This window comes from Aquarana catesbeiana, linkage group LG04, assembly GCF_042186555.1.
Source record: "Aquarana catesbeiana isolate 2022-GZ linkage group LG04, ASM4218655v1, whole genome shotgun sequence".
Lineage (NCBI taxonomy): Eukaryota > Metazoa > Chordata > Amphibia > Anura > Ranidae > Aquarana > Aquarana catesbeiana.
The window spans coordinates 520,286,955-520,314,213 of record NC_133327.1 but is presented as its reverse complement, the minus strand read 5'-3'; the positions used below and the strand labels follow the sequence as shown (position 1 = coordinate 520,314,213).

Below are 27,259 nucleotides of genomic sequence, written 5' to 3'. Positions count from 1 at the left end.
ACTACACTAACGTGTAGCTTTAGCTGAACACTGTGCAGAGGTTTCACTACACTAACTTGTAGTTTTAGCTGAACACTGTGAGGAGGGCGCACTACACTAACTTGTAGCTTTAGCTGAACACTGTGCAGAGGTCGCACTACACTAACTTGTAGTTTTCGCTGAACACTGTGAGGAGGACGCACTAACCTAACTTGTAGCTTTAGCTGAACACTGTGCAGAGGTCACACTAAACTAACTTGTAGCTTTAGCTGAGCACTGTGAGGAGGACGCACTACACTAACTTGTAGCTTTAGCTGAACACTGTGCAGAGGTCGCACTACACTAACTTGTAGTTTTAGCTGAACACTGTGAGGAGGACGCACTACACTAACTTTTAGCTTTAGCTGAACACTGTGCAGAGGTCGCACTACACTAACTTGTAGTTTTCGCTGAACACTGTGAGGAGGACACACTACACCAACCTGTAACTTTAGCTGAACACTGTGAGGAGGATGCACTACCCTAACTTGTAGCTTTAGCTGAACACTGTCAGGAGGATGCACTACACTAACTTGTAGCTTTAGCTGAACACTGTGCAGAGGTCGCACTACACTAACTTGTAGTTTTAGCTGAACACTGTGAGCAGGACGCACTACACTAACTTGTAGCTTTAGCTGAATACTGTGCAGAGGTCGCACTACACTAACTTGTAGTTTTAGCTGAACACTGTGAGCAGGACGCACTACACTAACTTGTAGCTTTAGCTGAACACTGTGCAGAGGTCGCACTACACTAACTTGTAGTTTTAGCTGAACACTGTGAGGAGGACGCACAACACTAACTTGTAGCTTTAGCTGAACACTGTGCAGAGGTCGCACTACACTAACTTGTAGTTTTCGCTGAACACTGTGAGGAGGACACACTACATCAACTTGTAGCTTTAGCTGAACACTGTGAGGAGGACGCACTACCCTAACATGTAGCTTTAGCTGAACACTGTGCAGAGGTCACACTAAACTAACTTGTAGCTTTAGCTGAACACTGTGAGGAGGACGCACTACACTAACTTGTAGCTTTAGCTGAACACTGTGCAGAGGTCGCACTACACTAACTTGTAGTTTTAGCTGAACACTGTGAGCAGGATGCACTACACTAACGTGTAGCTTTAGCTGAACACTGTGCAGAGGTCTCACTACACTAACTTGTAGTTTTAGCTGAACACTGTGAGGAGGACGCACTACACTAACTTGTAGCTTTAGCTGAACACTGTGCAGAGGTCGCACTACACTAACTTGTAGTTTTAGCCGAACACTGTGAGGAGGACGCACTAACCTAACTTGTAGCTTTAGCTGAACACTGTGCAGAAGTCACACTAAACTAACTTGTAGCTTTAGCTGAGCACTGTGAGGAGGACGCACTACCCTAACTTGTAGCTTTAGCTGAACACTGTGCACTACACTAACTTGTAGTTTTAGCTGAACACTGTGCAGAGGTCACACTAAACTAACTTGTAGCTTTACCTGAATACTGTGAGGTGGACGCACTACACTAACTGTAGATAGTCTAGCTGTCTGACTGTGGTACTAATAGGATCAAAAGAACACCAGCAATTTTCTTCAGGTAGCTATAAATACTGTAACAAGACAAGCCTGCCTGTCAGTAGGAAGATAACAGGAACAGATCTAGCTAAACTGAATACAGAGTATATATATATATATATATATATATATATATATATATATATATATATACACAACACCTGGGATGCATATATATACACAATACACTGTAAGTGCAGCTAACTCACTGACTGTCCTGCCTAATCTAACTAACTCAAATGAAATGACACTGTCTCTCTGTCTATCTAAGCACGCCGGAACACACTGCACAGGGCCGCCGTGTAGGCGGCCTTATATAGTGTGGGGTGTGTTCTAAACCCCCTGAGCCATAATTGGCCAAAGCCACCCTGGCTTTGGCCAATTACAGCTCTCTCTACCGACGGCGCTGTGATTGGCCAAGCATGCGGGTCATAGTGCATGCTTGGCCAATCATCAGCCAGCAATGCACTGAGATGCCGCAGTGAATTAGGGCCATGACGCGCCACGCGAATTTGGCGCGAACGGCCCATATCGTTCGCAATTCGACGAACAGCCGATGTTCGAGTCGAACATGGGTTCGACTCGAACACGAAGCTCATCCCTAGTCTCCTCTGATGAGTGGTGTCCTCTGAGTCTTTTCTCTCCTATGTGAAAAAAAATAGGTATACTTAGCACAGATATTTGAGGCCAGAAATAGGAATATGAAACATTTCTTGGAAGTGGGGCACAGTTGTCTGTTTTGGCAGAGTTTCAAGATGAAGAAATATTTTTGTCTTTTGTCAAGCTTGAATACTTACCTGTTTTGTGCAAGCTTCACAGATGGAGACACCTCTATAGTATACACTGGAGCAGCTGTGTGGGCCCCCTAATAAAAAGGGTGTTCTTGTGTCCCACACTAGTGCTCCTGTGTCCAGATGTGTAAACAGCTGCTGAGTGTCCTCTCCTTACACAGAATCTAGTTTGCATTTCATTCTAGTTACAAATCCATCCAGACAACAAACTTATTTTAAGAGAAGTAGGGCATAAAAAATGTATTGAACTGCATCTGGACAAAACATGGTGTTTTAGTGGCCGAACGAACAATGTTTCCTACGAACGAATAATGTGTCCATGGTCATAAAAGTTGCCATTTTAAACTGTACAACAGTAAAGAAAAGCACATGGAGCAGCACGAACGTAATAAAAAGAAAGAATAGGAACACAGGACAACTACTTACTTTTTTGCAGCACTCTCCTGATCCTTCTATACTGATCTTGCTCCCTTAATTTGAGGTCCGACCACCGCTTCCTCAGTTGATCCTTGGATCGCCGTACCCCAAAATTCCTGTGCAGACTCTTCACAACTTTAACCATGATCTTGGCCTTTCTGACATTTGGGTTGGGGTAAGGTCCATACTTCCCGTCATAGTCGGCCCTCTTCAATATGTCCACCATCTCAACAAAGGCCATATTTGAGGCCTTAAATCTTCTCCTCCGGGATCGTGACGTTTCTGGCTCCAGGTTTTCCTCCTCCCCGTTGCTGTAATTATCACGCACCTGTTGTGTTTCCGCCATGTGCTCTCCCCCACTGCGCCGAAAGAGAAGGGGTGGGGAATAGACTAGAAAGAACGTCAGGGGCGAGCGGAGTTTCACACATGCGCAGTGCATATAAAGCGTAACACGCGTGCATGGTACGTACGATCTGTGAGCGGAGGAAGGAGTATCGGAAGCGCCGATCGTGACAACGAAGGTAACATTTAAACTTGGGCCTATACTGCTTATAGATTGGGGCTTATATTGGGACAAGATTAGGAGACTTTAGCCTGATATTAGGGTTTGTCTTGTGTATTGCAGATAAAATGGATGGCTTCAATGACCACAACTTCCTCCCCCTGTTCATAGACAAGTACAGGGAGCTGCCCTGTCTGTGGCAGGTCAAACACCCACAATATAATCATAAATAAAAGAGGCAGGCAGCCCTGGAGAAACTGCTGGAGTTGGAGAATCCGGTGGTCCCCACAGCAACCATCCCCTATTTAAAAGCCAAAATTCGTGGCCTGAGAAGCACTTATCTTAGGGAGCGCAAGAAAGGCCAAGGATTTCCAGAGATCAGTAGCTGCAGCAGATAACGTTTATGTCCCCAGGCTGTGGTACTATGAGAGACTGAGATTTCTAACAGACCAGACTGAAGTCATGGAATCCCTCTCAACCCTTCCTTCCACTCTTCCTTCCACCCTATCTTCCACCCCAGCTGAGGCTTCTGATGTCCAACCTGGGACTTTCAGCCAGGAAGAAGTGGAGGAGCTCAGCTTGAGCCAGGTATAGCATTGTTCTACAGATTTCTGGTCAATAAATAAATGATGTTTACTAGATGTTATTATTGATCACTAATTGTTGATTTAATAAAGTTTTTTACATATCAATAGACAGTAGTGGGCAAAAATAATTGGGGCAAGAATGAAAAATGCTGGGCTCAGAATGATTGGCTTTTATATTTGTTAACATTCAATTTGCAACAGTCATGAGATGAAAATTGTGTGTGATTGATGAAGAAAAAACTAAAACTTTGTCCCTTTTTCATACACAGGAAGACCTCAGCCAGGAGGAGGCTGAGGAATGTGGCAGCCAGGAGAAGGTGGGGGTTAGTGGCAGCCAGGAGGAGGCCAGGCCCAGTAGGAGCCTCACAGAATTGCAGGTTCCTCCCCTCCGCCTTCCAAACAAAAGACCCAGGAAGTGGAGTAACGTGGAGGAGTCAGCACTCAGACTGATTCAGGAGGCTTCTGCGTCCCTCAGAGCCACCCCCACTCGTGAAGAGGCCTTTTCCTGCATGGCTGCCACAAAACTGCAGGACATGCAGGAGGTCCAACGCCTCATGTGTGAGGAAATCATTTATAAAACATTAACTAAGGGGATGAGGGGCGAAATCACACCTAATCACCCCTATGTGAGTTGCATCATCCTCCTCCTCCTCTTGCCACAACTCCAACAACACAGACACAGCCTGAAAGGAAGAGTGGAAGGAAGACAAGAAAGTGATGGCCTGGGTTCAGTCTGGTCTGACAAAAGATGCAGGCTCTTGTATGACCACAGCCTGGGGACATGTATGTCACCCACTGCTGTTCATGATCTCTTGGACTTCTGGACCAGATTGTACTCCCTTATATATGGACTCCTCAGGCCACCAATTTTGCCTGAAAATAATTAATGTGTGCCCTGGGGGCCAAAGGCTTCGCCAATTTCTGCAGTTTCTCCAGCGTTGCCTTCCCTCATTCTTTGGTTAGGACCCCTTAATAAATGTTTTTTTTTTTTTAATAATACTCGCCTATGTGTGTTTTCCTTCAAAAATGACAGTTTGTTTGTGAGGAGGCAGGTACATTTCAAAAATACAATGTCAAAAATACAATGTGAAATTAACAAGAGACACCAACACCAAACAATCTCCTTGAGATTAAATAATACAAGATAATAATGGTGTTGTGGTAACTTGACACACAAAACACACCCAAAACTATTCTGGAGTTTAAAAAAAATTAATTAAAAAAATAACAGGAGATCAGGATTTAAAAAAACTAAAAAAAAAATACATAATCTAAAAACATAAAAACAAAATATTTTTTCGGTAGATGTGACTAATCAAAATATTATATTCATGAAATCACGATAAATAATAAAGAAAGAAGTTTGTGAGAAGTCTATGTGAATATGAGCAGCAAAACAACTTCATTCTTCTTGCATTATAAAGAAGAAGAGAGTGCGCTGCATTAAACAATTTAAAACATTGCAGCGTGACGAAAGAGCTATATCCATTACGAACGCTAATTTTACCAGACCGAGCAGTTCCGTCTCAGAATTTATTCTGAGCATGCGTGGCACTTTGTGCGTCGCAATTGTCCACACACGGTCAGAATTTACGCGAACGTAGTTTGTTGTCGGAAAATTTTATAGCCTGCTCTCAAACTTTGTGTGAAAAAGTTCGATGGAGCCCACACGTGGTCGGAATTTCTGACAACAAGCTCTGATCGCACATTTTCCGTCGGAAAATCCGACCGTGTGTACAGGGCATTAGTGTCATTTCTATCTGCTGCCTTGTTCTTCTGCTATCAGCATCAATTACTTCTGACAAGTTTTCCAGACACAAAGAGAAAAATGGTGACGGGGAGGGAACACCAGCCTCAGCACTGTTCCTGTGTGCTATGTGAAGGGGGGTGTCTCTTCTCTCTAATCAGCTTTCAGAACTCTACTCACTGAGCTCTGCAGAGTGTAACTTCAGCTCCCCACCCCTTTTTTCTGACAGCTCAGACAAGTTTATAAAATCCTAGACTTTGAATGGCTGTAGAGAAGAGAAGACTAAAGATAAACTGGTACAACCTATGTAGGAGGATTTGTTTAATCTTTGTGTATCACCCGAGGCCAGTCACTTCACTGGGTATACGTAAGGGTTTAAAACCACTTAAAGGAAAATCTTCCAGCTGTGAAAAACTCTTTGATGGGGGCACAGATGGGAATAAAAACATGACAGAGGTTTTAACCCTTGTGGCTGTTTCCAAATATAAATCAAAAGAAACTGTTTTGGCTGAAATAACAGTCTTTTCTGTTTGACTTAATTTCCTTTCCAAAAACCCAACACAACACAAATCACTTAAGCTTTAATCAGTGTTCCATAAAGAGTTCAACTGCACACACTCCACTAGACTCTGGATGTTGTGAAATCTAAGCTGCCCTTTTACAGAGTAGAAACCTCCCCTTTCCTCTGATCTTTGCCTTTTAAACAAAACGGATGAGAATTGAGATTTATTTGTGTGGAGGAAATTAAAGCCATGGCTATATTTTCATTTCTATCCCCAGTTTTTATTGCTGTGATCTGTCTTTTAATTGTATTCATTCTGCAAAATAAGCGAGGCAATGAGAAAGTAGAAAAAGGGAAAGAAAAGATTAACAAAGAATCACGTCCATGGGTGGATGAAGACCTTCAAGACAGCACAGAACTTCCAGCAGAGGAGGATGGTAAGGTGCACACAAATTATGAGGGGGATTTACTAAGACTGATCCAATCAATGCCTAGTTTATTTCCAAAGCTTAACTGAGCAAGCTAAAGTTAGTAGCTGATAGATTACTATGCACAGCTGCTCCAGATTCTGTCTGCTGCAGATTTAGTAAAATATGTGTTTGTCGTAACCTTGCTGATGGTAAATGTTTACCTTGTTTAACTTGTTCAGCTCACGCACCTCTATACCCTTTAAGGGCCAGGGGAAAGCTTACATTTCTGCTATGGGTCTATTGATTCAGCCTTAACTAAAATAACAAAGTAATGCTTTTATCTTTACAGGTTACCAAAGCTTTCTTGTGTGATTATTATATTGCTAAATACACTATATTACAAAAATTCATTCCAAAGGTGTTCTATCAGGTTGAGGTCAGGACTCTGTGCAGGCCACCCAAGTTCCTCCACCCAAGACCCCTCATCCAGGTCTTTATGGACCTTGCTTTGTGCACTGGTCCCAATCATTTGGTGGAGGGGGGATTATGGTGTGGGGTTGTTTTTCAAGAGTAGGGCTTGGCCTTGGCCCTCTTAGTTTCAGTGAAGGGAGCTCTAAAGCGTCAGCATACCAAGACATTTTGGACAATTTCATTTGGGGGTGGCCCTTCCTGTCCCAACATGACCGCGTACCAGTGCACAAAGCAAGGTCCATAAAGATGTGGATGAGCGAGTTTGGGGTGGAAGAACTTGACTGGCCTGCACAGAGTCCTGCCCTCAATGTGATAGAACACCATTGGGATGAATTAGAGCAGAAAACAAGAGCCAGGCCTTTTTTGTTTTGTTTTTTTGCCTAACCTCACAAATGCACTTCTGGAAGAATGGTGAAACATCCCCTTAGACACACTCCTAAACCTTGTGGACAGCCTTCCAAGAAGAGCTGAAGCTGTTATAGCTGCAAAGGGTGGGCTAACTCAATAATGAACCCTATGGACTAAGACTGGGATGCCATTAAATTTCATGTGAGTGTAAAGGCGGGCGTCCCAATACTTTTGGTGATGTAGTGTATATTTTAAATTCTATGAAATATAGAGACAAAAAGATTTAAAAAAATTAAAATAAATACATTTTTTTTTCTAGCTTGGCCAGCGTTAGTTAAAAAAAAAATAGTACTATAAAAAAAAGTGAATATTTTATTCTATAATTTTGGGACATTGAAATTACTTTTCTAGTACAAATCCTTTTGTTTCAATGTGTATTTTTTAAATGAAACACTAAAAAGACTCAAAATGAATGAAAAAGTTTAAATGTAAATGATAAAAAAAATAGAAACAAAAATAAAAACAAGTCAATAGAAAAATATTAGCTATTGGGACAAAGGGAGGAATGATTTAATTAGAGTTAAAGCTGAACTCCAGGGAAATTATAAAACTAGAGTGGGACTATTATGACAGCTAGAATTTTTGCTTGATCACTTTTCCACTGCCCGCATACAAACCTCCCTTCCCCCAGACACGATTTAGGGTTGCTTGCCACCACCTTCAGTTTGTCATCTGGTTGGTCTGCTAGGAAAACACACACACACACACACTGCATGTTCTCCCTATGCATGCAAAGGGTTTCCTCCAGGTACTCTGGTTTCCTCCCGCACTCCAAAGACATACTGGTAGGCTGAATGCCAGTTAGGGAACTTAGATTGTAAGTTCCTTGAGGGGCAGGGACTGATGTGAACGTACAATATATATATATATATATATATACTGTATGAAGCGTAAATTGACAATCCTATATAAGTACCTGTTATAAATAAATAAATCAATATGATAGCTCCCACACACAGACACAAATATGCAATCAATCAGCAGCCACACAATGCAACTGTATACAGATTAGCAACACATTTACAATCAAGCATACAGGTACTAGAAATATAATGCAAAAATCTGTCTAGGAGTATGAATTCTTAACTCAGTACACAAATGGCCAAATGTAATATCCCTGGTTGGGGTGCACATGGAAATATGTACATAAGTGAAAATGACAAAAAATGACTGTAGGATATATGGACTAGCTGGTTGTGATTTCCAACACCAGCTCATCATCCCGATAACAGCGAGTCCAAATACAACATGACCGCCATGGGCATGCTCCATTGAACCATTTTTTCGGTCACTAAGTGGTTCTGTGAAGGCAGGATATACCATTTTCCATCTTTATGTAGCTCATAATGGGAAGGAATCAGAAGGAATACTTTTCCCCTCCCTATGACTAATATCTTGTTTTTTGTTTGTTTTTAGAGTTGAAACATATTCCTTCTACTCATCTAGGGTAATCCATGATATCCCTTTAAATCAATGTAGCTCAATAATCAGAACAATATCAGAACAATGAAAAGAAAAACAGAAAAATATAAAGTATCTACTAAGGTGCATTTTCCTTGCTTAGAACAAAATGTCATGACATGAAGCTGGTACACAAAATATATGCAGGTTTTCTTTTCTGTAATTCAGTAGAATACAAAGCCCAGTGGAACAGAAGCTTTGTCCTACAGTATCAATTTGTTTCCACATCATGTTGTTAAGGTTGGATTCTATCTCCCCGGAAACTGTTCTGTATTCTGTCTGTTCTGTATAAATTGGATTCAATAAACCTTAGTAATGAAGATATCTTTAAGCACGGTTGTTTAGGGAATGTGAAAACATAGTAGAGACATTTATAAAAAAATTCCAGGAAATGCAATGTGAATATTTCTGCAGTTTACAAAATATATCCAATTTTAATAATATGTCGAATAGAGAAAGAAGTCTGTAATTATGTATTCTATATAATAGCATACTTTTGATAAAACGCACGCACCAAAAAATATGCAGTCTAGAAATTCCCTGGGTCCAGCTTCTTCAAGTTTCATAATATTCTGCAAATTCTAAATTGAGTACATTATCTAAAGCTTTTGTATACTATTATGTAGATTCCTGAGCAATAAAGCTGAATATAAACCAGGCAATAGAAATGAAATATTCACATCTCCACATTGTAACTTCACAATACACAGCAACTACTTTTCTGCTCTGATAATGGCTTGGTAGAACCAATCTGAGTTATATATTCTGCTTTGATATTGGCATGGCAAAATCCTTCTGAATTATTGCACTATAGCAGGGATATGCAATTAGCGGACCTTGAGCTGTTGCAAAATTACAAGTCCCATCATGCCTCTGCCTCTGGGTGTCATGCTTGTGGCTGTCAGGGTTTTGCTATGCCTCATGGGACTTGAAGTTCTGCAACAGCTGGAGATCAGCTAATTACATATCCCTGCACTATAGCAATGAATAGTACAGGTCATTGCTTGGGGCCCCCAATTCCTTTGCATGAAGAGAAATAGAGAATAGAATCACAGGCTAATGAACACTGAAGCAATATTTAATTACCCCCTTTCATAGTTACATAGTTAGGTTGAAAAAAGACAAAAGTCCATCTAGTTCAACCCAAAAAATATATATACAATCCCATATACCATCCTATACCCACAGTTGATCCATTTTACTGGCATGTTTAGCACATGCTGATATGCATTAAAATTTTGTTTCTGGAACTTTTGAAACCCTGGAATTGTGAAGGTGAGAGAGACCAATCTCCAAGCACCAAGATGAACTAAGGGTGTTGCCAGAATTTGACATTTTTTTCGGGATGTGGTTTGATAGTGGAAGGCCTCACCCGGGGGTTCATTTTGTAATAATATGGCAGCCCAAAACAAACAGCATTGACTTGGTCACACTCAGTTTGCACCAATGCTCTAATGCTGTGAGCATCAAACGTCCGACGGTCTTTCCGACACACGAACGGACTAAAATCCAGTCGAAAGTCCGGTCATTTCAACGTGATGACGTACGACCGGACTAGAATAAGGAAGTTCATAGCCAGTAGCCCATAGCTGCCCTTGCGTCCTTTTTTGTCCGTCGGACTAGCATACAGACAAACTTATTTTTCGACCCGACTCGAGTCCGTCGGAAAGATTTGAAACATGTTTTAAATCTAAAGTCTGTCTGATTTTCAACAGAAAAAGTCCACTGGAGGTCCGATGAAGCTCACACATGATCGGATCGTCCGAAAGATTCGTTCAGTCGGAACCAGTCCAGTCGAAAAGTCTGCCCGTGTGTACACGGCATAAGACTTTAGAATATGTGGAAATACACAGCCAAAACAAATATTTCACATATGAGCAGCACCCTGGCATTTGTGCAATATATGGTTAACACATGGGCAATAGTGTCAATATACAGACACCACAATGGCAATTTTGGCAGTGTGTTAGTAACACAGTGGCAATTTTGCAAACATGGGCAACACTCAGTTTGGGTAATATTCAGGCAATACACTAGAAATCAGGGCAATATTATCATAGCAGGTACTTAGAGAGCACCGACAATTCACTCAGCACTTTACATATATACTGTACATTCACATTAGTCCCTGTCATCAAGGAGCTTACAGTCTAAAATCCCACGTGTTTGGAGTGTGGGAGGAAACCCACGGAGGACCAGGGAGAACATGTAAACTCCAGGCAGGTAGTGCCATGGTTGGGATTTGAACCAATGACCCTAGTGTTGCTAGGCATAAATACTAACCACTTAGGCCACTGTGCTGCCCTATGTACTGTACAGAACACCAGGGTTGGGCCCTGAACAGCAGGTATATTTCCCCACTATTTGGGTTATGGTCCTTTTTTAAGGGGGACAGTAATGTTGAGTACTTAGGGATCTCACCCATGCAGTGTGCGACATTCTAGGGTTGTCTGGCTGGAAGGAAGAGGAGTGGCTTTCAGTACTCTCCAGTTTGCTTAGTCCTTGTTAGAGACCCACAATTTGAGAGGTTCAAAATGCTTTGGGTGGGAGAACCTCCAAACCCTGATTACAGGGACTTTGTTCCTAAAAGGGTTCATCTAGGTGTCTCAGAGCCAAGAAAAGAAAGATAAAGCAGTCAGCACCTGCCTGTGAGAGAGGGAGCTGGACACCTGTGTGAGCAGAGTGAATGGAGCTTAGCATTGAGCCACAGTTACTGAGCTGTGAAAGCCTCCTCTTTGGGATCCCTGAAGCCCACAGGAAACCCCAAAATCCCAGAGTGGGACTGGTATGGTGCGCCATTAACTTGTTTTATAATTTGAACCACAGTATGGACTATTTTCTGTTTTTTGAACAAAAGATGTTTTTCTGTTTGTTGGTTGGTTTTGTTTGGAATAAAAAAAAGGACTGTTTGCTTTTATCGTTTTGCTAGGCTGATAATCTCTGGGCTCCACAAGTGACACTGCCAAACACAATAGCAATCAGGGCAATACGTATGTAACTGTAAATGGAACAGAGAGCTCACTGACATATTGTAATATCCTCAAAAAATCTTTATTTAGTTAAAATAAACATATTGTACTTGCAAAAGTGGTATAAAGATGCACCATTTACATAATTTCCATAAGAAACATTCCATCTGTCAATCAGTGTTTCATTTGAAGATTGTCCTCTAATATCCTTGTTAACACGTTTCGAGGCAGCACCTCTTCATCAGGCCTTAAAACACATTAACCAGGATATTAGAGATTGGTTTTCAAATGAAATGGAGAAATTAGATGTTCCTTATGAAAATTACAGTTGTGCTCATAAGTTTACATACCCTGGCAGAATTTATGATTTCTTGACCATTTGTCAGAGAATATGAATGATAACACAAAAACATTTCTTTCACTTATGGTTAGTGTTTGGCTGAAGCCATTTATTATCAATCAACTGTGTTTATTCTTTTTAAATCATAATGACAACAGAAACTACCCAAATGACCCTGATCAAAAGTTTACATACCCTGATGATTTTGGCCTGATAACATGCATACAGGTTGACACAAAGGGGTTTGAATGGCTTTTAAATGTAACCATCCTCACCTGTGATCTGTTAGCTTGTAATTAGTGTGTGTGTATAAAAGGTCAATGAGTTTCTGGACTCCTGACAGACCCTTGCAAGGAATTGAGAATGCCAATCAGCAGTGTTCAAACTCTAATCAAGAAGTGGAAATTGAGGGGTTGAAACCAAACCACGGTCAGGTAAACCAACTAAAATTTCAGCCTCAACTGCCAGGAAAATTGTTTGGGATGCAAAAAAAAACCCACAAATAACTTCAGGTGAAATACAGTACTCTCTGAAAACATGTGGTGTGGCTGTTTTAAGATACAGAATAAGGAGGCACTTTAAGAAAAATGGGCTGCATGGTCGAGTTGCCAGAAGAAAGCCTTTACTATGCAAATGCCACAAAGTATCCCGCTTACAATATGCAAAACAGTACAGAGTCAAGCCTTCTGGCACAAAGTCTTTTGAAGTGATGAGACGAAAATTGAGCTTTTTGGCCACAACCATAAACGTTTCATTTGGAGAGGCGTCAACAAGGCCGATGATGATTTGTGTAAGCTACAAAGGCACAGGAAATTTACACAAAATTGATGGCAAGATGAATGCAGTATGTTATCAAAAAATACTGGATGAACATTTGCATTCATCGGCCAGGAAGCTGCGCATGGGACTTACTTGGACATTCCAACATGGCAATGATTCAAAACACAAGGTCAAGTCGACCTGTCATTGGCTACAGCAGAATAAAGTGAAGGTTCTGGAGTGGTTATCTCAGTCTCCTGACCTCAATATCATCGAACCACACTGGGGAGATCTCAAATGTGCAGTTCATGGAAGAATTTACAGAATTTACAGGAACTGGACGCTTTTTGCCAAGAGGAATGAGCAGCTTTACCATCTAAAAGATAAAGAGCCTCATCCAAAAATACCACAAAAGACTTTAAGCTGTCATTGATGTTAAAGGGGGCAATACACGGTATTAAGAACTGGGGTATGTAAACTTTTGATCAGGGTCATTTGGCTAGTTTCTGTTGTCATGATTTAAAAAGAGTAAACACAGTTGATTGATAATAAATGGCTTCAGCCAAACACTAACCATGAGTGAAAGAAAAGTTTTTGTGTTACCATTCATATTCTCTGAAAAATGGCCAATAAATCATAAATTCTGCCAGGGTGTATAAACTTATGAGCACAACTGTATGTGAGACGTGTCCTTATACCACTTTTCTGAGTACAATATGTTTATTTTACCCGATTCAATATTTTTTGAGAATCTTAAACTATGCCTGTGCATTCTTTGCTTTAGTTACAGTTTATCTGAGGACTGGAGAATGCTGCAAGGAAGGGGATGTTTTTTGTACTACACTATGTTGAAGAAAGAGATTCTGTGCCAATAATGAAAACTTTAGCAGACGTAGGGGTTGATTAACTAATACCGCAGAGTGCAAAATCTGGTGCAGCTTTGCAAAGAAAGCAATTAGCTTTCAGGTTTTTTGTCAAAGCTTAATTGAAAAAGCTGAAGTTAGAAGCTACCATGCACAGCTGTACCAGATTTTGCACCCTCCAGTTTTTTTTTTTTAATCAAACAGGGTTTTATTGAATAATTGGTGCATACATAGAATAGTTATGTTAGCATGTTGTCACTAAAACAGTATGACAAGTATTATAACATGAATAAAGATAAAATTAAATGCAAACATATCTGATGTGTAATAGTATTCAAGGTACATGTATTTGGCTTTTATAGACTATCTATTTATATTTATGACTATGATATCACTCTATAATTATATGTTTACATTAGACACAGGTAGAAGATTCTTGAAGCCATTTATCCCAGATCTTGTTGTACTTGGTTGGGCAACCTCTGTTAATATATACACATTTCTTGTACGGTAATGTATTATTTATCTCCACCTTCCATTCCACTACTTTAGGAGCCTCCTGCCTCATCCATTTTTTGGCTATAACCTTTCCTGCTGCAAAAAGTGTTTCATGCAGGAAAGTTTTTGTATATTTGTCTGTTGTGTCTGGAACTATACCCAAGAGGCACTGCTTAGGATCTAGAGCTAGAGGTGAACCCATTATATCATGTAAAAATGCCACAATTTGTTCCCAGAAGCCTTTTATCCTAGGGCAAGTCCAGAGTAGATGGAAAAAAGTACCTGTCTCTCTCCCACACATCTGACATGTGGTGGTTTGTGTACTCTTATATCTTGCTACTCTGAGGGGTGTAAGATATGCCCTGTGGAGAATGTAGAGCTGTGTCAATCGATCTGAAAGTTTAGGAGATAGAGTTTTGCAGGCCTCCAATGCCTCTCCCCACTCATCGTCCTCCACCGGTCCCACCTCTCTTTCCCATCTTGGTTTAAGTCCATATGCTATTTTAGTAGCTACAGGGGTTAGAAGCAAATTATAGAAAGCTGAGATCAATTTATGAGAGTCTGTGCTCTTAATTATAGCTATAAGAACATTAGATGCAGGGCTAGGGTAAGAGTCAGGGAATTGTGATTGTAGCGCGTGGCGGATTTGTAGGAATCTGAAGAGCATCTGGTCTTGGATTGTAAATTCTTCTTTAAGTAGGTCAAAGGTTTTAAGCTGTCCATCTTTTAATATATGGTGCAGGTAAAATATTCCCTGCATGGACCATATAAATGAGTCTTGTATTTTATTAAATTCCTGAAGATTTTTGTTATGCCATAGTGGCGTGTAGTCGTTAAATTGTGAAATGTCAAGTTTAGAAACTGCTAAATTCCATATTTTCCTATAGTGGTATAGCATGGTGTGTTTTCTTTCTCCTAGTTCCGTCCCACCCAAACCCGCCGCTATTGCGTAAATCGGGTCTTTGGTGTACTGCGCCCACTTCGGACATAGTAGCGTGAGAAATCTCTCGCTGTCAGTCTTGTCTAGATGGAAAAGCTGGGATAACTGTGCTGCGATGTAGTATAGGTTAAAATCGGGTAGAGCAGTGCCACCAAGATCAGTCGGATTTTTGAGGGCTTGCCGTGCTAATTTGTGCCTATTATTACCCCACACAAATGACTTTAGGAGGGACTCTAGAGCTTTAAAGTGTTTTAAGGGTAGATAAACGGGGGTGTGCCACAAAACATAAAGTATTTTGGGTAATAGGATCATTTTGATTAAATTTATACGACCCCAGACTCCTAATGGTAATTTGGACCAGACCCGTATTTTATTTTTAACTAAGGAGATGAGGGGATCTATATTTAGGGATACATAGTCCGCAGGGGATCTAGTTATGTGGATCCCCAGATATTTATTAACATCTACTCTCTGAAGCGGAAGTCTAGTTTGGGATTCTGGGGGTGGGAAGCTGTCAATTGGGAGAATTTGGGATTTGTCCCAATTGATTTTCAGCCCTGAAAATATTCCAAATTGTTCTATCGTGCGGAGTGCAGTGCACAGTGATGGGCCCGAGTCTGCCAGATATAATAGCGTGTCATCTGCATACATGCTAATTTTTTCAGTCAAAGAACCCATTCCAAGTCCTCTAATCTCTGGGTTTGCTCGAATGGATATTGCCAGGGGTTCAGCCGCCAGGGCATACAGCAATGGGGACAGGGGGCAGCCCTGTCTCGTGCCTCTACTGAGGTCAAAGAGCTGAGACGACCACCCATTAGCCACCACTCTGGCCCTAGGCGCCTGGTATAATAGTTGGAACCATTTGATAAACTTTGGACCAAATCCATAGCCCTCCAAGCATCTCCAGAGATACCTCCACTCTACCGAGTCGAAGGCTTTCGCCGTGTCTAAGGTCACAACAACCCGTGAACCAACTTCCTCATGTGTAGCCTGTAAGTTAATGTATAGTTTCCGGAGGTTAAATGAGGTGTTGCGTCCAGGCATGAAAGCAGCCTGATCTGCGTGTATTAATGTTAATATTACCTGATTGAGCCTAATAGATAGTACTTTGGCCAGTATTTTGATATCAACCTGTAAAAGTGATATTGGACGATAAGATTCTGGGAATCCCAGATCTTTGCCGGGTTTAGGTATAAGGACTATTGTGGCCTCTGTCATAGATGGGGGCAAGGTCCCAGTTTCAAAGAGATGGTTATATAATTTTAATAGTTTAGGGGTTAGTATTTCACTGAATTGGGAATAGAACTCAATTGGGAGTCCATCCGAACCGGGAGATTTGGACCTAGCAAAGCTAGCTATAGCAGTTGGTATTTCGTCTATAGTAAGTGGTGCTTCTAGCAATTTTATCTGTTCTTTTGTTAGCTGTGGGAAGATCACCTTTTCAAGGAAAAGAGACATAGAGTGGGTCTCGGTGGGGGCTGTCGTCATGTATAAGTCAGAAAAAAAGTCTCTAAACATTGAGGTTACTGTAGGTGGGTCTGTGACTTTTTGTCCTCCAGGCCCATGTAATGTGATAACCACTGGGGGCCTATCCTCGCTATGAACCAGGTATGCCAGCAACTTGCTTGCCTTTTCCCCATGTTCAAACATTTTCTGTTTGGAGAAGAACATTTTTTGTCTGGCTTTCTGGTACTGTAGCTGGTTAACCACTCTAGTCTGTAGTTTAAGCTGATCTGCATATGGATGTCGGGGTATTGGCATATACTCTCCAGTCCATTTTGATTTTATTAATAGTATTTATCAGTGTATGCCTAGCGAATAATTTGAAAGAATCCCAAGGTGATGCTGATTCATCATTTTCCACAAAGTATATTCTCCATTTATCTATAAGTTCACCATCTTCTGGTAGAAGAGAGAGCCAAAATGGGTTTAAGCACCATGTTCGTGGTGGTTTTGCTACTGGAATACTTAATGTAATCCAATAAGGACTATGATCCGAAAGTATTCTAGGGCAAAACATTGCCTCCGATAGCCTTGGAGTTAACCTTCGGGAGATAAGTATAAAGTCTACACGGGACATGGAACCATGAGAGGACGAGAAGCATGAGTATGACTTGCCCTGTGGGAACTTGCATCTCCATGTGTCAATTAGATGGAAGGCGGAGACATGTTTAGAGAATTTATTTTCAGTGGGAATATTATGAGCTGTTGAAGCTAGTTACAGCCTGTCTAGAGCCGGATTTAAAGTGGCATTGAAGTCTCCCAGCCAGACCGCTGCTATATTTGGGTGACGGGTCATGAATAATATACCCTCTTTAATTATGGAGACATTAAACGGAGGTGGCACATAAAAAGCCATTATGAGCAAAGGTTCTCCATATACTTTCGCATGGATAAAAACATAACGGCCTTGTGGGTCAGTGGTTAACTCACACAATTCAAAATGTACTGATTTGGCTATTAATACAGAAACTCCCCTGGAGTGGGATGTGTGGGTAGAATGATACTCCCACCCAACCCAAGGCCTGCGAAGCGCCATCTGAACACTTCCCTCAATATGTGTTTCCACTAGTGCTACTATATCAGCATGTTGTTTCTTCAGGAATGTGAAGACTGCCGCGCGCTTGAACTTCTCACGCAGGCCCCTCACATTCCATGTAAGGAACTTCAAAGATGCCATAGGCACAACTTTTTAATCAATAATAAAACATTTATATAAAACAATTTGCTCCCTATGTATAAGGCACACAGATTTCTAACTTTCAGGCATAGCTGCCTCAATCGTGTATCACATGTCACATACGTACACTTCCATAGATTTGGCACATGTAACATTACCTGTTTTCTATAGTAAATATGCACTTCCAAGTTTAACTGAACCATAAACATTTGAACCCCCACCCCCCTCCCTGCCCTACACTGACCCCAACTCGTGTGGGCATAATCCCTTAACTGGTTGTGAGCTGGGAAACATTCTAATTTCTTAGTGATCAACGGAATGTAGAACAATTGGTTAAGTCCCTGGGTACTAAATAGAATAGGTGATATCAGCCATATCACTTGCAAAAAGTGCAGTATAGTCTTCCGCTCTTCTCGTTTCCATTTGGCTGCTACGACTATGTTTCGGAGAGTGTTCCAATGTTCATAATGCTGTTTCCCAGAGCTATGTGGGGCAAAGTCTCGCTGCACGATGCATGTTGGCTGTAGGACTTTTTCTTTCTCTCCGGAGCCCCGGAAGGTTCTTGGACTCTTGTACTGTGGATATTTGTGCTTTAAACTTGTGCTGGTTAAGAACTGTTCTTGGTCGCAACCACATTAGTAGTGGGGCTTAATCAATCAGCTGGTTGAGGATTAGCTCATCGTTCCAACCAAGAGATCACCTCCTCTGGATCTTCAAAGAAGACCGCACGGCCTTCATGCTCTACCCTAAGACGGGCTGGGAAAAGCATGGAATACTTGTATTGCAAATTTCTTAGCTTACGCTTGGCCTCCGTGAAGCTCTGTCGGTGACGTTGCACTTCCGCCGAGAAATCCGGGAAAATGGCTACTTTAACGTTTCCTACTGGGATATTGCCTTTCTCCCTTGCCATTCTCAAAGTAGTATCCCGGTCCTTATAATTCAGGAGTTTAGCTATGAACGTGTGAGGAGGAGCTCCCTGCGGGGGGTGGTCTTGCTGGCATACGATGTGCCCGCTCCACCGCAAACATAGGGGAGAAGGCTTCTCTCCCATAGGTAGTAATCAGGAGTTGTTCCAAAAATGTGGTAGTGTCCTTACCCTCAGACCCCTCTGGTAGGCCTATCAGGCGTATATTACATCTTCTCAGCCTATTCTCCATATCATCTTGTTTTATAAGGAGTTGTTGTATTTGTCTTTGTACATGGTCTGAGGATGTTTGTAGGGGTGGGATAGCATCTTCCACTTCGCTCATTCTGGTCTCGGTTTCTTTCACTCTTTCTCTGAGCTTTTGAAAATCCTGTCTGATAAGGGAAATATCCATCTTGACTTCCTCTATTTGTGCTGTGAGAGAAGTTCTACAAAAGGTGATTGCTTCAAGGAGTTTGTCGGTATCACTCGCAGTGCGTTCTCCTCCCCCAGCTTTCTCAGTGGACCCATCTTCCTCCATGTCCTCCTTTTCTTGTCGGCGGTATTGATCAAGTTTTGCTGCAGCTGCTTTTTGTGCTTTAGTTGGTGACATATTGTGAAGGTACTGAACGACACCCAAACAGTCCCCAAGCTTGAGCCAGTGAACTGACTTGGCCGCCGGTCAGAGGAAAGTACTGTCCAGGGTCCCGTAGTCACCAGAATGTCCAGGGACAGGGGCTGTCCTCACAGATCAGGTATGTGAGGTATCACCCCCCTTTCTATGGTGCTGATAATCTGAGGCTATATCATGTATGATAGAATGGTCCCGGTAAATGCTGTTTAGAGGGGGACACAGGGCCACAGTCCACTTAGACAGTGTAAGCAGGAGAATCAGGTGTGTCAAAATGGCCGCCGGTCACCCCATGAAGGCCCAGGCCGCAATCTAGGCCGGGTATAGGCACCATCTTTTCTGGGTCACTGATGGTCAGACAGGCTCAAAATAGGGAGATTAATACAGTCCCGCTCTCCTGATAGGTTGTCTAGTATCTGGGTACCTTTATTGTGCAGCCGTCTCAGGGCAGGGCCGGAGTACAGGAGGACCAAGATGGCCGCGGCCTCCGGTTGTAGGCCGAAGCCGCGGTCTTGCCTAATCTCGGCCGCCGTGCGGGAGATCGACGCTCCGTTTGGGCCTCCGTGCGTCCAAACTCTCTAGGAATCAGGCCAAGATGTTCCAGGTACCCTAGGGAGGCGATCCAGCCAGCGAAGCAGTACAAAGAGTCAGGATTAATAAAGAAAAAGGAGTAATGGACGGAGCTCTGATTACCCACGTCCTACTCCATGCTGTTGCAGGCCACGCCCCCTGCACCCTCCAGTTTTAGTAAATCAACCCCAAAGACTTGTAGATTCCATCACTGTTGAGCGCTGACATTAGTTTATTATTTTCAATGTATAACACAGACAATTGTGACAATACTCGGGCAACAACAGGGAAGGACTAGGAACTGTGCGTCTAGGGGACAAACACAACCACCCGGTCCTTTTATGGTAAGGACAGATTTCTGTGAGCTAAAGATAGTGTATTATGCAAAGTGTTCAATGATGATGCATTGGTAGACATGGTGAAAGGGGGTAACCCTAATGGACATGGTTTGTTACACTATTAGCTTCATTTGTAGCTCTTGTCATTCAGTCACATAAAAACAGGTCTAAACAAGAAGCAGATAGATATATCCTGTCTAGTAGGTGTCACAGACCGCAAGTCCCACACTTATTGATGTCTAAACTCTGGTGAATTATCTTCATTCAGACATTAGTCCAGCATATTAACATGGTTTGCCTCCCCTTGGCAGAAGGAAACGATGGCAGTACACAGGCAAAAGGCCATGGTGACAATCTATGGTCAATAAATAGAAAATACCTAAGCGATAAAATACAGTAGCAGTCATTGGAGCCCAGTCTGCCTCCCATCTTTACTACAATTAGCCACTCTGTTTCCAAGATGTAATCCTCACCTTATTTAATGCTGACAAATCCACTCTGTGGCCAGAGGTAGGTTCTGAAGAAGAGAGAACAATCCATGCCTCTTCCCAACTCTCTCTTCATTCAAATTGAGAGCTCTTTGCTCTGGTCCTCTTTGTTAGTCCATCAGTAGTCTAGTGTTCTATCAGGATCATGAGATCTTTCAGGCTTAGAAAAGCTAAAATCTACTGGTAATAACTAGACGATTCCCAGATATGCACAATTACCACTGACTAGTTCAAATAAGAGAAGGGTTCAGGAAACATATACTTGTTAATATAAATGGCAACATAATATTTTCATGAAGGGATATGGTATTAGGGCCTGTAATGGACATGGGCACTGGTCAGGTGTAAATGCTGTACTAGGTGTAGTTTGAAGTCAGGGTAAAGTTGCAAATTTTTTAGTACAGGATTGAACTGGATGATGTGCAATGTGTGCCACAGAGGTAAAACTGTTTTCATTTTTTTTCCTGGGCAACATGCATATTTTCACAATAAGGTATGAGAATACTTTGCCACATATTACACACCAACTGTCATGAAAAGGGTCACTTGTATCCAATAACATAGCATTTGGGGCGGATCAGGTACCTGGTTTTGAGAGAGAGATATGTTAGGGGGGCTACTTCATACAGAAGGCTTTTTATCTTAATGCATAGAATGCATTATAGAAGTATCGGAATTTTTTTTCCCATATTCATACTTTAGGTGGATGCAGCATCAGACCAACGCTGGATCTGTCCCCCACCGCCTGTACACTGAAAACTGACCCATCGAACATCGCCGATGGCTCGGTTCTCTCATCTCCCCGAGCAGAGAGCTGCTGCCTATCAGTCAGCAGCTCTCCGCTCTACTCCTCCACGCTCATTGGAGCACTGAGCTGTGGAGGGGCGGGGAGAGGCCGTCTCAGCCTCTCAGCGGCTCGCTGAGAGGCTGAGACGCCCTTCAGTCCAGGCACCTGGCGAACTCAGACTTCCAGAGCCGGGATGACGCGGTGCCTGGACTGATCTTGGTGACGTCAGCAGAGAGCGGACTTCAGACCACTCTCTGCTGAAACGGGTCACAGGAGTGCAAAACGAATTGCACTCCTGTGATCCGTTGGAGAAGCCCAGCCAAACAAGCTCAGGCTGGACTTCTCCTTTAAGATAAAGAACCTTCTGGCTTTACAACCACTTTAAGTGGGACAAATATGCAAAAAAAGGAAAAATCAGGAAGGGGGCAAATAGTTTTTCATAGCACTGTATATGCAGTTAATGCTATTTTAAAAGGTGCAGTTAGTTATTACAATTGCAAAGTTTTTGTCATCTTTTAGAAGTGAATTTCCCATGTATCAGCCTAAATCAAGCAAAGGGCATCCGCCTTACACATAAGTCACAAGGTCTGTAGCTATTGATTTCTGCTCTGGCACTGTTTCAGAACATGAAACATATCTTTGTAAGAATTTGGTACGCATTATGAGACCTATATGGCTTTGGTAGATTATGTGCACTTTCTACCTATCCTTTAGTTTGTGTACATTTTCATGAATGCTTATCCTGTAGTATACAGTATATGTAACTATTTTTTCTTTGTGTAGCACTGTTGCTAAAAATCCCTAGATGTCTCTCTCTTCAGACTACTAAAACACAATGCACCTGCATAGTAAACTGAGGGCTGTCTCTCTGGCAGTCCCCCCCACTCATTTTGTACTTGTGTGGTGTAAGTGGGGACACTAAATAGGATGAACCTTGTCCCCAGGCATAATTCTCACTTGATTGTATCTCTTGTAGTAATGGCAGTCCAGTCCAAGTCAATGGATGTCTTGAGGAGTTTTTTGCACAAAACAGAGAACGGGGGGGGGGGGGGGGGGGAGCATACCCAAACAGTTGCATATCCTATCAAAGCTGATGTCTTCTGAATGAAGTAGAGGTTCTTGTGTTTTCTCTGTACCCAGGTAGTGATTGCAGCATCAAGCCAGTGGAGGTTTAAAATATTACAGTGCCTTGAAAAAAGTATTCATACCCCTTGAAAGTTTCCACATTTTGTCAGGTTACAACCAAAAATGTAAATGTATTTTATTGGGATTTTATGTGATAGACCAACACAAAGTGGCACATAATTGTGAAGTGGAAGGAGAATTATAATGAGTGAATAACACACACCTGGCCATGGAACAGCTGAGCAGCCAATTGTCCCGTTACTTTGGTCCCTTAAAAAGTGGGAGGCACATATACAGACTGTTGTAATTCCTACACCGTTCACCTGATTTGGATGTAAATAGCCTCAAATTAATGCTGAAAGTCTGCAGTTAAAGCACATCTTGTTTGTTTCATTTCAAATCCATTGTGGTGGTGTATAGAGCCAAAAAAAATTTGAATTGTGTCAATGTCCCAATATTTATGGACCTGACTATTCGGGTGGAGTCAGATGATCGGTGTTCTGTGCCACCTGGACGGCTGTCTGGGTGGACATGTGTTGTACTGCCCAGGCTGCTAGGCCGGAGATTGGGCCTATCCCCGGCACATCTGGCTGCTAGGCTGTCTGAGGGCCTATCCAGAAGCAAGAGAGCAGTGTAGGGTTGGGACTGCGGCTTGCAGTCCAACCAAAAATTATGGTTCTGCCGGCCGGAGAACCTGTCATGGTCAAAGGTAGAAAGGAAGCTGTCACTACTAAGGGACCAACCACCTTATTACCAGGGACCACAGTGAGTAACTGAAGCAAGTACCGGAGCAGTATTCTCACCAACCGGGGATGGTGAAGAATCGAGAAACGCGTTATGCAGCGAATGCAGGGTTCAGGAGTGCATTACGCTCAGAATGCAGGGTTCAGGAGTGCATTACACTCAAAATGCAGGGTTCAGGAGTGCGTTACGCTCAGAATGCAGGGTTTGGGAGTGTGTTGCACTCAAAATGCAGGGTTTAGGAGTGCATTGCGGTCAGAATGCAGGGATCAGGAGTGCATTGCGGTCAGAATGTAGGGATCAGGAGTGCGTTGCGGTAAGAATGTAGGGATCAGGAGTGCGTTGTGGTCAGAATGCAGGATTAAGGAGTGCCTTGACGTCAGAATGCAGGGATGGGTGGTTGATGCGAAGGGTGGTAGAGGACACTGCTATGGGGGTGACCCTGCCCATAACCATGTCCTCTGCCCCCTTCGCATCACCCCACCACACACACACACAGTGGTGTCTTCTGCCCTCTCTTTCCCCTATAGCAGTAACCCCCCCTTCTATCCCCTCCCATAGCACAGTCTCCTACCTGTTTCCACAGTGGAGACCGGGAGGCAGCACAGTTCTGGACAGAGGGCGGGGAGCTGGCAGAGTGACTTTTCATATTAGCAAGCTGGTGATTGGTTGCTTAGGACCACCCTGTGTGCACGCAACCAATCACCAGTGGTTTGACATAAAAAGTTTGTTTGGCCAGCTCCTCCTCCCGACCCTCAGTCCTGAGCTGTGCTTTCTCCTGGTCTCCGCTATTCACTGATCACACCGACGGAGGAGGATGAAGGCAGGAGGGAGAGAGACTGGGACATAGATGGTGCTGCGCAACTGTGGAGGAGACTGGAAGGGAGACAAGGATCAGCACATAGAAGGCTAGCTTCCAAAAGGCAGTGGGAGGGAATCTGATATCACACACGGCAAAGTACAGAGCAGAGAGCTGGGTGTAATCTGACACCTGAGTGGAGGGAATGAACACACCTGCCTCTACACAGCCTCACTAGAAAACATGCACATCTGAGGCTGTAAATCACCTACTATGTGCTAGGGTGTGAAGGTGGGCCATCACCACGGATAGCTTAGTATTGAGAAACCTGTCAAAAGTGGGTAATGCAAATTACAGAGGAAGGAGAGAGTTGCCAGGATCCACACTAGGCGCTATTGATTGATGCAAGTAAACTATATATGAGGATATGCTTGTTCATTTTTTATTTCAAAGGTTTACACCCAATTTAAGTGTGAATTCATTGTCCTCATGGTATGTCTTCAGTTACTAGATTAACATAAGCGAGTCCCAGACCACTGGAAGTTCAAATGCGGCTCCAGTGTCCCCTTTAGCTGCAAAATCAGCATGGGTAAGGTCCTTTAAACAAGTACCAAATTGTGTCTCTAGAGACTCCAGCCCAGGATTTGGCAAAAGGTGTCTCTTCTAGAAGTCTGCTCAGGATGTTTGTTAAAAGTAGGCTGAGCCCATCAACAAGGGATTGGCCAGCTAACAGACATGAAAGGCTAGCTCATGTTGCATCTCTGACTCAGCCCTCTGGATCTCTCAACAGAGTCTGGCAGATAACTAGTGTTGAGCTAAGGTTAGGGCTAAACTACTTTCCTCATGAACAGGCACTCTTGAATTGGCACTGAGTTTGTTTCTCTGGCAGTCATGTGACATAAAAAAAGATCTAAATTGAAATAAAATGATAAAACAAAAAGCCCATGGAAACTCTAATTGCTTAAAGTGGTTTTAAAAGCTTTATGTGTTTTACCTTAATGCATGCTCTGCATTAACCACTTGTCGACTGCTTAACGTACATACATGTACTGTGTGGCAGGCTGGCTCTATTGGGTGAAATCACTTACCTGTACGTCATTTCGTGCAATAGCCACTAGGGGGCGCGCAAGCCATCGGAGGTGCAATTTCTTAGTCCGCCGGCCTCCCACAATCATTCCCGAGAGAGGCAGATCGGTGATCTTCCTGTGTAAACAAGCAGGAACACTGATCTCTGTCTTCAGCCAGTCAGAGCAACCCCCACACAGTTAGCAAGCACCTTCTAGGGACACATTTAACCCTTTGCTCACCCCTGATGTTAACCCTTTCCCAGCCAGTAGCATTAGTACATTGACAGTGCATATTTTCAGCACTGATCACTGTATTAGTGTCACTCGTCCCTAAAGTGTCGCTAAATCACTGATCGTTGCCATTACTAGTAAAAATAAATAAATAAATAAATATTCCATAAATCTATCCAATAATTTGTAGACGCTATAACTTTTCCACATACCAAACAAAATACGCTTACTGGGATTTTTTTTACCAAAAACATCTTGCAGAATACATATTGGCCTAAATTGATGAAGAAATTAGATTTTTTACATTTTACATTTACATTTTTTTATTGAATATGTTTTATAGCAGAAAGTAAAAAATATTGCTTTTTTTTTTTTTTTTTAATTGTCGTTTTTTTTTGTTTATTGTGCAAAAAATAAAAACCACAGAGGTGATTAAATACCACCAAAAGAAATATGTTTCTATGTGGGAAAAAAAGGACATTATTTTATTTGGGTACAGCGTCGCACGACTGCGCAATTGTCAGTTAAAACAATGCAGTGCCATATTGCAAAAAATGGCCTGGTCATCAAGGAGGTAAAACCTTGTGGGGCTGAAGTGGTTAAGGTAAAAAAAACCTTTTGTATCAAGGATCCCCATCGTCTCCTTATACTTACCTGAGCCTAATCTCGATCCAGCTCAATCTCTGCTCTCTCCCTCCTCAGTGGACAAATTGATAGCAGTGGGAGCCAATTTTTGTGACGAGGGAGCAGGGGGCATGGTAGAGCCGTGTTGTATGTGTCTGTAGATGCAAGACGTGCAGCTCAGGATCAAGCTGACACAAAAGCTCCCATAGGAAGGGCGTTTGCTGAAGTGATGGAGCCAGAAGAGGAGGATTGGGATGGCTCGGTTTTAAAATTATGAGGTGAAAACAGACAGATTTTAGGTGAATATAGTACATTTAGGGTCATCTTTTTTTTTCGCTAGGGAGGTGCCAAAGCCCCAGCAGATAAAGGTGAACCATTTATGGATAGATCAAAAATGTGTGCGTGTGTCTTTGAGAATCTGAGGTCCATTGCAGACAGGAACCACCTCTGCATGTGAATCCAGGACCCTAGAGGCAGCTCTTGGTGAACTTTGCCTGCTACTTTTTATCCTACTGTTTGCATAAAAGTGGGCAACACTGCATTTGTGCTTCTCAGTTCCATTCTTTTGTTAAAGCGGGGTTCCACCCAAATTTTGAACATTATCTCTATGCATTCTCTTCCTTGCCTAGATGCTGACATGCTGTGTAAAAAAATTTAAATCGCCGTAATTACCTTTTTTTTTCTAATCTTCTTAGCACTTCCTGGTTTTCCTCCCATGGGAGTAGGCGTGTTTCTAGCCTCTCCCAGACCTCCCACAGTCCCCTGGGAGCTAGTCTCAGGCTTCTCAGCATGCATTGTGCAACAGCGTCATCACAAAATCTCGGTGAATGCTGGGAGCACAGCATTCACCGCATCCAGGAAATACATGCTTGTGGGCTTCAAATGCCCACAATGAAGATGGAAACCGCCTTCAGTGAATTTTATAAGTTATTCTTTACAACGAAATCGGACACAGGCAGACTTATTACACAGAACATGTGAGTAGATAATCATGAGAAGAAAAGTTTGTGAATGAACTCCAAAAAAAAAAAA

At 42.5% G+C, this 27,259-nt stretch overlaps 1 protein-coding gene across 2 annotated transcripts in view; it reads left to right on the top strand.

The window, feature by feature from the left end:
* The first annotated feature begins 6,268 nt into the window (after positions 1–6,268).
* The window catches only part of IYD (iodotyrosine deiodinase), a 35,144-nt gene continuing 14,153 nt past the window's right edge, over positions 6,269–27,259 (top strand). The window contains exon 1 of one of the 2 annotated variants that reach the window (XM_073627785.1): positions 6,269–6,560. In XM_073627785.1, the coding sequence (XP_073483886.1) occupies positions 6,374–6,560 (187 nt within the window). In that variant the 5' untranslated portion in view covers positions 6,269–6,373. The remainder of the gene's footprint in view (positions 6,561–27,259) is intronic. The other variant, XM_073627784.1, reaches the window with a different exon arrangement.